At 41.3% G+C, this 16,593-nt stretch overlaps 1 protein-coding gene across 2 annotated transcripts in view; it reads left to right on the forward strand.

Annotated features, from left to right (window-relative positions):
* Positions 1 to 16,593, forward strand: part of LOC126251397 (structural maintenance of chromosomes protein 1A) — a 191,919-nt gene that overhangs the window by 94,095 nt on the left and 81,231 nt on the right. For both annotated transcript variants that reach the window (XM_049951796.1, XM_049951797.1), the window contains exons 11-12: positions 1,187 to 1,352; positions 7,561 to 7,683. In XM_049951796.1, the coding sequence (XP_049807753.1) occupies positions 1,187 to 1,352; positions 7,561 to 7,683 (289 nt within the window). The remainder of the gene's footprint in view (positions 1 to 1,186; positions 1,353 to 7,560; positions 7,684 to 16,593) is intronic.

The raw sequence follows: 16,593 nt of genomic DNA on the forward strand, positions 1-16,593 counted from the left end.
CATTTTGCTACAGTTGCATCATGTCCACTGACACCAGATCCATGTGTACATTCTCAAAGAGGTCATACCTATTCGTTGCCGTTAGATCTATATATTTCCAAAATGAGCAACCTTCCAAACTATCTGACCGCAGCTCATGGTGTAGTGGCTAGCACTGCTGCCTCTGGATCACGGGGTCCCGGATTCAAATACCAGCTGGGTTGCGGATTTTATCTGCCCGGTGACTGGGTGTTAGTGTTTTCCTCATCATAATCATCATTATCATTCGTGACAGTGGCTAGATCAGACTTTGTAAGAAATTGGATTGTGCAAGAATTGGGACTTTTTACGAGTGCTAATGACTGGACAGTTGAGCACCCCACAAACCAAAAATCATCATCATTCCAAACCATCTGTTCTGACTTTCCAGAGAACAAATTTAATAATGTTTCACAGAATGTCTTGTCACATCCTCCACTAACAAAACTGCAATTGTGCCCATTGATTGTTGGATGATTGGAAAAATGAAAATTAAAGGCCTATACACAAGCTGATACTATAGGATATTAAGAGGAGGATAGGGTACATGTTACATGAAGAAGCCACTAACAGTGGGTTGTACACCCAAGTAGGGGTTTGGCTAATAAACATTTTAAGTACAGCTCATGGTGTTCACAAGATGTCCTTTAACAAATAGTATATCGTGAGCTGCACTGCTTTTTAGGAGTGCTCCAAACTTGGGCACTTTTGTTCCAAATGCTCCGTCAGTTAACTACTAGGATTTAAATACTGTAGCCTGGGGGGGGGGGGGGGGGGGGACATTCCTTCAGATCTTAGACTTGCACTTGGCACTCTATAGCTGTTGTTATCTGGACTAGATGAGAGCAGCCTTTTTTTTTAAAAAAAAAAAAAAAAAAGAAAAGAAACAAAGAAGGACCATGTTTGGACACCACACAGGATCAGCAACATGGTTAACAGCCTCTGATGTATAGTACGCACCTGACTGATGTAGGAGGATCTTAAAGTTCTCAACCATATGGTGCAAGTCTATGAAGTCACAGTCTAGCAAAAAATGTAGTATTTATTTTGTGTTCTGAAGATAAGTTTGTTGAAAATAATGAGACACTATTTAATATTGTGTGATGATTTTCGTCTTTCAAATTCAGCTGTAATTTCAAGTCATTATTGCATCATCTTTCTGTTTCAGAAATATAAAGGAACCAAAGAATGTACGTCTGTTGTTTGATGTTCTTCACTACCAGCCACCTGATATCAAGAGAGCAGTGCTATTTGCTACAAATAATGCTTTAGTCTGTGAAACACCAGAAGATGCCATGAAGGTTGCATATGAAATGGACAAGAACAGATATGATGTATGTACTTTTTGTTTTTGCTTAACCTTCATGAATTCCTGGATTACTGATGTCACTGTTCATGTTCTACCATGCTTGTATCACTTGTAAGCTGTAGTTTCATGACAGATCTATGGAAACAACTCACAGCCTTTAATTTCTGCCATCATTGGACAATCATAGTGGACAAGAACTCTATTGTGGAGAGATAAGTTATTGATCATGTCTGACAGGCAGCTCCTCCTCCTACACTTTCGTCTGAATATGCATAACAGGTTTATCATTTATAGGTATGTTCACATAACCTTCTGAAAGGACCTAAATGTTGCAAAGTTCAGCAAACATTTGGACCACTATTCTTACCATGGTTGAACAACACAACAAACATGACGTCAGGTCCACCGTGGAACTGGAGGAAAACGGATTCCTACTGTTCCTAAACATTCTGATGAAGAAGAATCCTGATGGCATTCTATGCATGGAGAAGACACAGACAGATCTGCAACTAAAGGCCAGTGGCTGCTATTATCTAGTGAATGCAAATCTGCGCTCACCACCCTGTTACATACCAGTGCATACCGTATGCAACAAGGAAGGTGTACTGACTAAGTTACAGCATGTTCCCAAAATGTTTGGCAAGAACAGCTATCCAGAGACATAAATAAGACTTGGTCTCCAACCAACTGAGAAGAAGAAGAGACAATCCAGAAAAAGAAATCAAGTGCCTGAAGTTCCTTTCATACCAGAACTGCCCTCAGCCAAGTTTGCCAGGATAGTGAAGAATCACAACATAAAAACCATTTTCTGCTCAACGGTTAAAGTCAAGAATATGCTTTGACCAGTCAAAGACCAACTAGGGCTTATAGGCTCCTGATGGCTACAGCATCATTTGCAAGTTTGACATGCAGCACATCAGCCAGAAACAGCTGTGCATGTTGCAGCAATGTTCACAATATGTTTGGAGCATTTGCTTCAGCCAAACTGAAAAGTCTGCACTGGTAGTGTGCAGCATCAATGAAGATCTCGTGTTTGTTTTTGAGCAGACAAAGGCATTGTCTTGCACTGATGGCTCTGGCATTTGGCCATCAAAGAGGCAGTGGAGACAAGAGTATGTGATGGTCTTTTCAAGTAGACAGCTCTTTCCAACTGAGCTCCACATGGTATGTGCATTAGGAAAAACACCCCAGGAACCGTCTGACGTAAAGCCAGTGGAGGCACCAGGTGGAATAGAGAGGTGAAGCCAGGACTTGATGCCTGGACTCGTGCTCCCCACTGGGAGGCCCCACCAGCATCAGTTGCAACGTCTGTTCTAAAGACGCACTAGTGGCCCACCCATTGGGCCCCCAGTAAAGGAGTCTGTGGTCCAGTGACTATAAAGATGTGAACTGGATGTGAACCCAACACTTCCTGTAAAGATGATGAGCAGGGAACTCGAAATGTTTTAACAACAAGATGTCACTACTCGGCTCATAACCCAAAGAGATTTCCTCTTTAAAATTTGCAGAGAGAGCCTAGATTCCCATATAATACTTGTATCATGATCAAATTAGTAGATCTTAAAATTTGTCCATTAATTTTTATGGTTTGCATGACTCTCACCTACCAAGCTCTGTGTCTTTTATGTCAAGTGATCCATGGCTGTTTTTCATAATCTCATGAAAAATCATTTAGTTGGTGTGTTTCCAACCTGAATTCATCCAAAGTTTAGGTGCATGAAAGAGTATGTATGTTCCCTCATTCATGACTGAAGAATGTGCTGTAGAATTCAAAGGTGAATGTGCATCTCTTGCAAGATAATAAACCAAAGGTTGTGTAAAAGCTGCAACTGCAGATTTAAACATTGAGAATGTGTACATTATGGTACTGAAAAAATGAAAATTGAAGGTCTGTAAACTAGGTGATACTATAGGATGTTAGAAGATGGGTAGGCTACATGTTACATGAAGAAATGTGTGAAATTTTATGCAAGATGAGTGCCACATTTGTTGAATGCTGATTAAAAGCTTCAAGACTTAATTTCTTACTAATGTTTAACAGTTTTAATAATAATCCAACTAATTTTATATGCCAAATAGTAGCTGTGTATGTGGTGACTGTTCACCTCTACACACCAGAAATGAAACTGTCAAAGTAGTGAAAGTTGGTGACACTCCACCAAAAAGAAAGTCAGTTTCAACTTCCAGAATAGATTTGGCCAGTGTTATTTGGAACATAACAGTGATATTGGGAACTTAGTCTTCTGAAGCAACTGGATGAAGAAATAGTGAAAAGTAGCCTGTAGTGCAGAATGATAAGACCCTCTTTCATTAAGACCGTATGAATCTTAATATACAATGAGTAAACCACTGTACGATGTGTGGCTGTGGGTACAAGTTATACCAGAATCCCACCATGATGCTATTTCTTTCTTGAAATCGATTCTGGTTGGTTGCCAACAATCTAACACTGTTATGAAATTCATTTTAGAGTTTGGAGTCCTTGTTTATTATTTCATATTGCCGCGTGATGACAGAAACGAATAGCGTAAAAGGTTTAATTTAATCACTAGGACGATGAGTGTGCCATAGGAAAACTTTTGCCTACAGAGATGTAAATATTGAAATATGACTCAACTTTCAGCCTAGAGGGAAGAAATACAGCAGTAGTTTCCCATGTGTTCTTTCTCTACTTTTATTGCACAGGGGGTCTCACTTCTGTATACTTGATATGAGACATATTCAAAAAGTAAGAACTATTTGGTCATCAAAAATTGTTACAATGGTTTTATTGGTGGTTTTAGTTTCCTATAAATCTAGTTCACTGTCCCAGATAATCCCATTCACTTCCAAGTGCTTTTTGTAACTACTTGCTAAATTATTCGAACCCCTTGCTTAGGAATTGAACTAGTTGACAATAACAGTCTTGAATTCATCACTATTTTCACTCATTACTGTAGGACCATAAACAATTTGAGCAGTTGTAGATCCTTTTAACATAGAAATCAAATTGCAACATGTACTTTGTGATTGGTGGGAGCAATTCTTATTGAAGCTGCTGTTGTTAGCTTTCACATGTACTCAAGTGACTACTAAAGCAAAACAATTACTTACATGTTTGGCTTCATAAACAGTCAGTAGATGACACTACATTTTGAGCCACTTAAGTTCTGAGCTCCCCCACCCCCCCACCCCCACCCCACCCCATGTACCATAGATCTTGCCGTTGGTGGGGAGACTTGCGTTCCTCAGCGATACAGATAGCTGTACCGTAGGTGCAACCACAATGGAGGGGTATTTGTTGAGAGACCAGACAAAGGTATGGTTCCTGAAGAGGAGCAGCAGCCTTTTCAGTAGTTGCAGGGGCAACAGTCTGGATGATTGACTGATCTGGCCTTGTAACACTAACCAAAACAGCCTTGCTGTGCTGGTACTGTGAACGGCTGAAAGCAAGGGGAAACTACGGCCGTAATTTTTCCTGAGAGCATGCAGCTTTACTGTATGGATAAATGATGATGGCGTCCTCTTGGGTAAAGTATTCCGGAGGTAAAAGAGCCCCCATTCAGATTTCCGGGTGGGGACTACTCAGGAGGACGTCGTTATCAGGAGAAAGAAAACTGGCATTCTACGGATCGGAGCAAGGAATGTCAGATCCCTTAATCAGGCAGGTAGGTTAGAAAATTTAAAAAGGGAAATGGGTAGGTTGAAGTTAGATATAGTGGGAATTAGTGAAGTTTGGTGGCAGGAGGAACAAGACTTTTGGTCAGGTGAATACAGGGTTATAAATACAAAATCAAATAGGGGTATTGCAGGAGTAGGTTTAATAATGAATAAAACAATAGGAATGCGGGTAAGCTACTACAAACAGCACAGGGAACGCATTGTTGTGACCAAGATAGACACGAAGCCCACGTCTACGACAGTAGTACAAGTCTATATGCCAACTAGCTCTGCAGATGACGAAGAAATTGAAGAAATGTATGATGAGATAAAAGAAATTATTCAGACAGTGAAGGGAGACGAAAATTTAATAGTCATGGGTGACTGCAATTCGATAGTAGGAAAAGGAAGAGAAGGAAACATAGTAGGTGAATATGGATTGGGGGTAAGAAATGAAAGAGGAAGCCGCCTGGTGGAATTTTGCACAGAGCACAACTTAATCATAGCTAACACTTGGTTCAAGAATCATAAAAGAAGGTTGTATACATGGAAGAAGCCTGGAGATACTGACAGGTTTCAGGTAGATTATGTAATGGTAAGACAGAGATTTAGGAACCAGGTTTTAAATTGTAAGACATTTCCAGTGGCAGATGTGGACTCTGACCACAATCTATTGGTTATGAACTGTAGATTAAAACTGAAGAAACTGCAAAAAGGTGGGAATTTAAGGAGATGGGACCTGGATAAACTGACTAAACTAGAGGTTGTACATAGTTTCAGGGAGAGCATAAGGGAACAATTGACAGGAATGGGGGAAAGAAATACATTAGAAGAAGAGTGGGTAGCTTTGATGGATGAAGTAGTGAAAGCAGCAGAGGATCACGTAGGTAAAAAGACGAGGGCTAGTAGAAATCCTTGGATGACAGAAGAAATATTGAATTTGATGAAAAGAGAAAATAAAAAATGCAGAAAATGAAGCAGGCAAAAATAATACAAACGTATCAAAAATGAGATCGACAGGAAGTGCAACATGGCTAAGCAGGCATGGCTGGAAGACAAGTGTAAGGATGTAGAGGCTTATCTCACTAGGGGTAAGATAGATACTGCCTACAGGAAAATTAAAGAGACCTTTGGAGAAAAGAGAAGAACCTGTATGAATATCAAGAACTCAGATGGAAACACTGTTCTAAGCAAAGAAGGGAAAGCAGAAAGGTGGAAGGAGTATATAGAGGGTCTATACAAGGGCGATGTTCTTGAGGGCTGTGTTATAGAAATGCAAGAGGATGCAGATGAAGATGAAATGGGAGATATGATACTGCCTGAAGAGTTTGACAGAGCACTGAAAGACCTAAGTCGACACAAGGCCCCGGGAGTAGACAACATTCCATTAGAACTACTGACAGCCATGGGAGAGCCAGTCCTGACAAAACTCTACCATCTGGTGAGCAAAATGTATGAGAGAGGCAAAATACCCTCAGACTTCAAGAAGAATATAATAATTCCAATCCCAAAGAAAGCAGGTGTTGACAGATTTGAAAATTACCGAACTCTCAGTTTAATAAGTCACAGCTGTAAAATACTAACACGAATTCTTTACAGGCGAATGGAAAAACTGGTCGAAGCCGACCTCGGGGAAGATCAGTTTGGATTCCATAGAAATATGGGAACACGTGAGGCAGTACTGACCCTACGACTTATTTTAGAAGCTAGACTAAGAAAAGGCAAACCTACGTTTCTAGCATTTGTAGACGTGGAGAAAGCTTTTGACAATGTTGACTGGAATACTCTCTTTCAAATTCTGAAGGTGGCAGGGGTAAAATACATGGAGTGAAAGGCTATTTACAATTTGTACAGAAACCAATGAAATGTGGTGCTACAGAAGAATGCTGAAGATTAAATGGGTAGATCACATAACTAATGAAGAGGTATTGATTAGAATTGGGGAGAAGAGGAGTTTGTGGCACAACTTGACTAGAAGAAGGGATCGGTTGGTAGGACATGTTCTGAGGCATCACGGGATCACCAATTTAGTATTGGAGGGCAGTGTGGAGGGTAAAAATCGTAGAGGGAGACCAAGAGAGGAACATACTAAGCAGATTCAGAAGGATGTAGGCTGCAGTAAGTACGGGGAGATGAAGAAGCTTGCACAGGATAGAGTAGCAAACCTTATAGTTTCCTCAAGTGATTCCTTTCCAGAATAGAAAATAATTGTTGTCACCTTTATTGTTTAAGTTACTGATAAGCATGTTAGAGATGCTGAGTCGCAGATAGGCACAACAAAAAGACTGTCACAAAATAAGCTTTCGGCCAACAAGGCTCTGTGTGTGTGTGTGTGTGTGTGTGTGTGTGTGTGTGTGTGTGATCTATTTTTGACAAATGCCTTGTTGGTAAAAAATTTATTTTGTCACAGTCTTTTCATGGTGCCTATCTGCGACTCAGCATCACTACTATATAGTGAGTAGCAACTATTCTTTTCATAATATCGTTACATTCCATCGTGGATTTTCCATTGTTTGATAAGCATGTTAAATGTTTAAGCTGCATAAAAGTTTATTTTACTATTAGTTCTCTTGTTACAATGTGCTCCTTTGCAGGCTGTAGCACTAGATGGAACCTTTTACCAGAAGTCTGGGATTATCTCTGGAGGTAGTCTGGATCTTGCACGAAAAGCAAAACGCTGGGATGAAAAGCACATGTCTCAGCTGAAAGCTCTTAAGGTAAGGTATTCGATACCAATTTTTGATGAATTGTCAATATTATACAGGATTTTCCATTGTTGGATTTTGTTGAGCTGTGTATTATTTCATTCTGCAACGTAATGTCAGTGACAGGCAATTTACTTGGGTAATGATATGACGTGGAACAGCTGCATAAATTTAATCTCTAGAAAGATAAATGTGTCATGGGAAAACTGCCCTCTGTTCATATGGAAATATTTAACATTACCCTCAACATTATTTTCATTCCTTATTTTAAAAGTCTTATTTCTTATTCTTCATTTGTCCATCCACAGTACTGTGGATGGACAAATTAAAGGCAACAACCAAACCTCATCATCCATAATAATCTTGAATGGGTCTTTCATCACACTTACTATGATTGACAAATTTTGATGTGAATCCCTCTCGCAGTTCAGAAGCCTACATCATTTTTCTGTTTTTCTACAAAAGCAGAACTGACATAGAGCTACAGGGATTGCCAGTCCGTGTTGTTGTGAGGGTCATAATTGAAATCCATGATAGACCAGGATTAGTCTTTTCAGTCATTTCAAAATAAGAAAAGAAAACAACATACAACATGAAGCATTTGGTAATGGATGACCTGCAGTTGCGTGGTGAAATTGTCAGTTATAAACAAGGTACTTCAGGGCTGACCTCTAGCAATATTTGATGTGACTACAGTTCAAAACATCCGCCACCTAAAACTGCCATACTGATAGTGCCACATTATATCAATTTTTGAACTTCAGCAACCAGACAAATATAGACATTTCTTTGTTTGATGATGCTAGTTCCCACAGCTGGGTGCTGTGTTGCTTTATGTGGCGTGTTATCCTATGTAGACAGTTCAACAGCCGCTACAGTTTGCTATGAAATAGTGTCTATTAGGTAATTTCGTGTTTTTTAATTTTTTAGGTCCCTAAAATACACACAGTCAACATCCACCACAGTAGTGCAAATTTGTATGAGTACTAGCTCTGCAGATGAGGAAGAGGTTGAAAGAATGATTGCTGAGTTTAAACAGAAATTATCCAAATAGTTAAGGAAAATGAAAATTTATTTATGATGGAATACTAGATTTCAGTAATAGGAAAAGGAAAAGATGGAAGAATAATAGGAGAATGTGAACTTGGGGGGGGGATATAAGGGGTGGCTGCCTTATAGAATTTTACACTGAGCAAAATTTAATCATTGTTAATCCCCAGTCAAAAAATCATGAAGAAGAAACCTGGAGACCCTAGAAGGTTTCATACGGATTTCACAATGGTATTTTCATAATGGCATGACAAAGACTTCAAAACCAGAGTTTAAACTGCAAAACATTTTCAGGGGCAGATGTGGACTCTGATCCCTGATGGTGAGACCTGGATGAGTTGAGTGAATCAAAAACTATTGAGTTTCAACGAGAGCATTAGGTATAACTGTGTGAAATAGGGGTAAGGAATAGTTTCGAGATATATAGTAAAGGCAGTTGAGGACCAGGCAAAAAAGGGCCCAATAGAAATCCTTGTATAACATATGAGATACTTTATCTAATTGGAGGAAGGCGAAAATATAAAAACGACAACAAAATGAAATGCAGATGTCCAAAAAATGAGATTGACAGGAGTGCAAACTGGTAGAGCATGATTAACTAGATGAGAAATGTAAATCTGTGAAAGCTTGCTTAAATATGAGAATTCTGTCAGAGATGTCAGTGTACTTTCAAGACCAACTGAATGGATGAATAGTGTCTTGAAAAGAGGTTATAAGATGAATGTCGGCAAGTGAATTAAATCAGGTGATGCTAATAGAAATAGATTAGGAAATGAGACACTAAAAGTAGTCATCGAGTTTTCTTATGTGGGCAGCAAAATAACTGATGATGCTCGAGATAGAGAGGATATAAAATGCACACTGGCAACAGCAAGAAAAGCTTTCCTGGAAAAGAATGACAGTATTATGAAAATAATGAATTGTTACTCACCTATTGCACAGTCAGTTTAATAGCTCGTGCATCAAAGTTGCTGACAAGAATAGTATACAGAAGAATAGAAAAAGGAATTGAGGATCTGGTAGATGATGATTAGTTTGACTTTAGGAAAGGTAAAGGCACCAAAGAGGCAATCCTAATGTTGTGTTTGATAATGTAAGCAAGACTGAAGAAAAATGAAAGTACTGAGAAGGAGCAGAAATGAGACTAGCCATAAACTTAACACAGAAATCAGGTGGAACAACCACAGTGAAACCAAGACCTGTCAGAAATCGTGTACTGACAGATAAGTACCGTTGTGCAATGCAAAGGGTGAGTGTAAAAATATCACATGCAAACAGTGGAAGGTATCATTCATGAGGTGCAAAGTGCTACCATTAGTCCTGCCACCTCAATAACTATTTGCAGGCAGTTAAAAAGAGAGGGGTACAGTGGTCAAACGGCTTCTCTTAAGTCACGTATCTCTGTAGTCAGTCTTAAGTGACAGGAGGTGGTGTGAAGAGCGAAACTTCTTGGCAGTGGATGACTAGAAACAAGTGATGAATTATGCTATACCCTGTGGCACTCAGACAGAAGGGTTGGGGTTTGGCGAATGTCTGAAGAACGTTGCCTGCCATCATGTGTATTATTAACAGTGAATACAGAAATGTTGGTGGTTCAGTATAGGGTTGTTTCATGATTAAGTTGTGGTCTCTCTGTTACTCGTGAGAAAATATTACAATCAGAATGATATGAACACATTTTGCAGTACTGTGTACTGTGAACAATACTGGAACAATTAAGAGGCAGTGATTGTCTGCTTCAGCTTGACAGTACACCCTCTCATAAAACAGTGTCTGGGAGGCAATGATTAGTGGGCAGTAACATCCTGAAATTGACTGGGCTGCGCAGTGTCCCAACTTGAACCCAGTGAACCTTTAGGATGAGTTAGAATGTTAACTTCGCTCCAGACCCTTGTGTCCACCATCATTATCTTCTCTGGTTTCAGCTCTTAAGGAAGAATGCCCTCCACAGACATTCAGACAATCACTGAAAGTGTTCGCAGCAGAGTTCAAGACAACATAAAGGCAGAGGGTGAACACACTCCATATTAATGCCCACTAATAGGTGTCCATATGCTTTTGATCAGATAGTGTATAATGGTGAGACAGATTTCAAAAACCAGATTTTAGACTGTAAGGTATCTTCTGGGACTCTGGCCATAATTTTTACTTCTATATCTACATGTCTAATCTGCAACTCACACTTAAGTGTGTGGCAGACCTTTCATTGAACCACTTTCAGACTATTTCTCTACCATCCAATCCTCAAATAGCGTGCAGGGAAAATGAACACTTAACTCTTTCCAAGTAAGCTTTAATTTCTGTTGCTTCATTGTGATGATCATTTCAGGTAGGTGTCATCGAAGTATTTTCGCATTCATAGGATAATGTTGGTGACTGAAATTTTGTGAAAATATCTCACCACAACGAGAAAGTCTTCATTTGAATGATTGGAAACCCAACTTTAGGTACCACATCTGTTACACTCTCCCCCATTTCACGATAATAGGTCCTCTGGTATGGATCCCATACCATGCAGCACTGTTCCAGGAGATGACAGACGAGTAGTGGATGTAGTCTCTTTAAGAGATCTGTTGCATCTTCTAAATCTTCTCCCAATAAAATGCAGTATTTGGTTTTCCTTCCCCAAAACATTTACTGTGTGATGTTTCTTATCTAAGGTGTTAATAATTGTAATACCCAGTTATTTAGTTGAAAATACAATTAGATAGATAAAAAAATCTACTCGTCAAGTAGACAGCAGGAGAAAACATATAAAAAAGTTGAGGCAATATGCAAGCTTTCAGAATCAGTGGCTCTCATTGTGGCGGAATGAAATATCAAGCTTTCAAAGCCAGTTGCTCCTCCTCCTGGTGGAAGGGGAAGGAAGAGGGATGAGGGAAAGGGACTGAAAAGGCTTAGGAAATAGGGAGAGTTACAGAAAACTCGCACAGAACCCTGAGTTGGAGGGGACTTAGTGGACGGGATGAGAAGGAAAGACTGATTGTTGGGAATTGCACTGGATGAGATTTGAAAACCTGGAGCTTAAAGTCAGAAGAGAAGTTAATAAGTAATACAGAGATTACTGCCAAAACACCTAGCACAAGTTAATAAGAGCGGAAAGCTAAGTTCATTGTGTGTGATGGAGGTGGGAGAGGCAGAGAATAATAGACATAGAAAATGAAAGATATAGAAAGTGAAGAAAGGACTAGTTGCTGTCAAGAAATGCTGAGACTGGAGAGATTAATGGAAATTAAGACCAGGTGGATGGCGAGAACGAAGAACATGTTGTAATGTCATTTCCCACCTGTGGAGTTTTGAGAAACTGGTGTCTTGGGGAAGAATCCAGATGATAAGTGTGGTGAAACAGGCACCGAGGTCATTACTGTCAGATTGTAGAGCATGCTCTGCAACAGGATATTGTGTTTTGCAAACATATATTCTCTGCCTATTCCCATTCCACCCTAACTGGTGACCTGGTGGTAGTCATACCAATGTAGAAAGCCAAACAATGTTTGATACTATATGTTTTGCCAGTTACAGGGCTGGCATAAGTCATGGTAGGAGCATGCGTAGGGCAAGTGTTACAGCACGGCAGTCACAGAGGTAGGAGCCATAGGGTAGAGAAATGGGTGCAGATGGAGCATAGGTTTTGTTAGTAGGTTTAATGTGAACAGAAGTGTGTAGCTGGCCCTCATTGGGGATGAGGTCAACGTCAAGGAAAGTGGCTTTGGATTCCGAATAAGACCATGTGAAACTTATTTGTGAGAATTTTAGCAGATCAGCCTCACCGTAAGTCCACACAGCAAAGATTCATCAGTGTATTTAAACCAAATCAGGTGCTGAAGATATCAGTCCCTCCAAACGAACCATGAAAAGTTGGCATGGGAAGGAGCCATCCTGTCTCGTGCGGCCATGCCCCTGATCTGTTCACATGTTTGGTTCCTCACAGGTAAAGTATTTGTTGGTAAGTATAAAGTTGATTATGGCGAGCAGGAAGGACATCATAGGTTCGGAATCAGATGCACGCTGGTTATGGTAATGTTCAGCAGCAGACAGACCATGAAAAGGAATATTTTGGTATAGAGGGAGGCAGCATCAATATTGACAAGCAAGGTGTTTGGTGGGAGTGGGATGGGCACAGATTTCAGCTGGTCTGGGAAATGGGTGGTGTCTTTAGCATAGGTATGGTGTATACTGGCAGCACACAATATCCTGTTGCAGAGCATGCTCTACAGCATGACAGTCATGATCTCAGTGCCTGTTTCACAAGACATGACATCTGGATTTGTTCCCGATATTAAGTTTCTCAGAAATCTGGAGATGAGAACTGGCATTATGACATGTCCTTCAGTTTCTCAGAAATCTGGAGATGAGAACTGGCATTATGACATGTCCTTCGTTCTCACCACCCACCTGGTCTTAATTTATGTTAATTTTTTCAGTCTCAACATTTCTTCTAAGTAACTGTTCCTTCTTTCACTCCCTTTTAGTTTTCTGTAGCCGGATCAGAATAACAAAGTGATTGACAATGGAAGCACAGTTAGTGTGGAAGGGAGTGGTGTTGCTAGTGCGTGCATGTGCATTCTGCTGTAGCAGCAACATCTGTGGTTCCTTACTGGACTGCTTCTCATGCTACCTTTTAATGTGCGGTGTTTGAGTTTGATTTACAGGATCATTATACACTCCTGGAAATTGAAATAAGAACACCGTGAATTCATTGTCCCAGGAAGGGGAAACTTTATTGACACATTCCTGGGGTCAGATACATCACATGATCACACTGACAGAACCACAGGCACATAGACACAGGCAACAGAGCATGCACAATGTCGGCACTAGTACAGTGTATATCCACCTTTCGCAGCAATGCAGGCTGCTATTCTCCCATGGAGACGATCGTAGAGATGCTGGATGTAGTCCTGTGGAACGGCTTGCCATGCCATTTCCACCTGGCGCCTCAGTTGGACCAGCGTTCGTGCTGGACGTGCAGACCGCGTGAGACGACGCTTCATCCAGTCCCAAACATGCTCAATGGTGGACAGATCCGGAGATCTTGCTGGCCAGGGTAGTTGACTTACACCTTCTAGAGCACGTTGGGTGGCACGGGATACATGCGGACGTGCATTGTCCTGTTGGAACAGCAAGTTCCCTTGCAGGTCTAGGAATGGTAGAACGATGGGTTCGATGACGGTTTGGATGTACCGTGCACTATTCAGTGTCCCCTCGACGATCACCAGTGGTGTACGGCCAGTGTAGGAGATCGCTCCCCACACCATGATGCCGTGTGTTGGCCCTGTGTGCCTCGGTCGTATGCAGTCCTGATTGTGGCGCTCACCTGCACGGCGCCAAACACGCATACGACCATCATTGGCACCAAGGCAGAAGCGACTCTCATCGCTGAAGATGACACGTCTCCATTCGTCCCTCCATTCACGCCTGTCGCGACACCACTGGAGGCGGGCTGCACGATGTTGGGGCGTGAGCGGAAGATGGCCTAACGGTGTGCGGGACCGTAGCCCAGCTTCATGGAGACGGTTGCGAATGGTCCTCGCCGATACCCCAGGAGCAACAGTGTCCCTAATTTGCTGGGAAGTGGCGGTGCGGTCCCCTACGGCACTGCGTAGGATCCTACGGTCTTGGCGTGCATCCGTGCGTCGCTGCGGTCCGGTCCCAGGTCGACGGGCACGTGCACCTTCCGCCGACCACTGGCGACAACATCGATGTACTGTGGAGACCTCACGCCCCACGTGTTGAGCAATTCGGCGGTACGTCCACCCGGCCTCCCGCATGCCCACTATACGCCCTCGCTCAAAGTCCGTCAACTGCACATACGGTTCACGTCCACGCTGTTGCGGCATGCTACCAGTGTTAAAGACTGCGATGGAGCTCCGTATGCCACGGCAAACTGGCTGACACTGACGGCGGCGGTGCACAAATGCTGCGCAGCTAGCGCCATTCGACGGCCAACACCGCGGTTCCTGGTGTGTCCGCTGTGCCGTGCGTGTGATCATTGCTTGTACAGCCCTCTCGCAGTGTCTGGAGCAAGTATGGTGGGTCTGACACACCGGTGTCAATGTGTTCTTTTTTCCATTTCCAGGAGTGTATACTTTTGGCTTAATAAACGTACTCCCATGTATAAAATGATGCCATCTTTCTATTATTTATATATCTCAACAAAAGCAACAAGAAGAGCACTGTTTTTACAGTAATCCGAATGAATTGTGTGTTGAAATGGATCTGAATTGCTCATGAAAATACAATAACTAACATTAAAATAATATAAACTGCTTGAGTACTTACTGTCACTGAAGTGTGTATGCAGAGTGTTATACTTCTGCAGAGGGGTATTCCTTAATAATGAGATGAGATTCATTGTGCAACTGCAGCGCACACCATTCAGTCAAAAATATGAAATACAAACACAAAAATAAAGGCAAAAGGTAAATGCCACTTAGTTCAGAATCACTTTCTTCTTCGACACTGTCATTACCTCAGCTCTGGTCCTTGGATGAGGCACTGGAATTGTTCAAGGATATAATTATGTTTTCTACATTACTCGACACTCACTTCAATTTCCCACACTTCTTTAACAACCGTTTCTGTGTGGCATACATTATTTCTTGCCTTCTCTTGGTTATTTGTGTCACTGCCTCCTCTAACATTCCTTTTGTTTTATTTGTTGTTGTGTAATTTTTAATTTGTGCTCAAAACATTTCGATGGCATTAAAGTGCCAGTGGTATGGTAGAAGCCTAAGGACCCTGTTGCCATGATCTTTAGCTGCCTCGTCCACAATATACTGTTGGAATTGTGGCTTATTTTTCTTTACTATTTCCGTGAGCTCCACCTTGCATAAATCATCCTAAATTTTCAGGTCGTGGCATTTCAAAATTAAACAATATCGGCTTTTTTCGTTGCCATCGTTGGAGCTTTATCTTTAATTACGGAATGGTACGTGGCATAATATGTTACAATGACAGGCGCTGATTTAAGTTTTCCAGCAGTTGCCTCTTGAACAACTTCAGAAAACTATCGTGGTGCATCTCCTCTGTAGTCCTTTGTTTTCCTCGATATGTAATTGAGGAGATAGTTACGTACGAAACCAGACGCAGTTCTAGCATGCAAGACAATACTTCTTGCGCCCTTTCCCACCAGAACAGCAGAACTTCCACATATGCTATCACCTGTCCAGTGTTTTCTGACAGAATGACTGACATTTATCCAGGTTTCGTCAAGCCACACAATGTCTTCAAACAGCACTTTAACTATAGTTCTTAAAAATCAACAATGCCACACTGCGGTGTCACCTCCCTCCATTATATTTTTTTTATACCAAAAACTGAGGGCTCTGACAACCGTTAACAAAGACATTTAGCTGCCTCTGAATAATTCTGCCTCACGAGGAGAAATGCACAGTTTTTAATAGTTGGATGTTCTTTTCTCATGTAATATCCGTATATGTGGTGATGAACAGCATCTAGTTCAAAAGAGTCCCAAGTTTATTACATGTGGTTCTGTCCTTCTATTCTTCCCGGGTGTCTGCTGTTTGGCTGATCCATGCTCTTCCGCTTCTGCGCACCATTTATCCTTACAAATTTTGATGACAGTATTTTTGTGTATCTTCAAGGTGTCTGCAGTTTCTTCAACAACGTTCATTAGAGACGAAAGAGTAACTCCATTGTCTCTCTCTTTCTCGAAATATTCTCACACTGAGTGCACAAACTCACGTCTGGTCATGAAAAACATGAGTAGATCGCTGAACTTTCCGTTCAGCTGCCACACATTTTTGCACACTTCCACTGCAAGCTTCAGACATTCTGTAAGGCAAAATAAACTCGCAGCAAAGAGAAACAAAGCACACAACAAAATGGATCACAGCTGTTTCTGTTGCC

This window comes from Schistocerca nitens, chromosome 4 (assembly GCF_023898315.1).
Source record: "Schistocerca nitens isolate TAMUIC-IGC-003100 chromosome 4, iqSchNite1.1, whole genome shotgun sequence".
NCBI lineage: Eukaryota > Metazoa > Arthropoda > Insecta > Orthoptera > Acrididae > Schistocerca > Schistocerca nitens.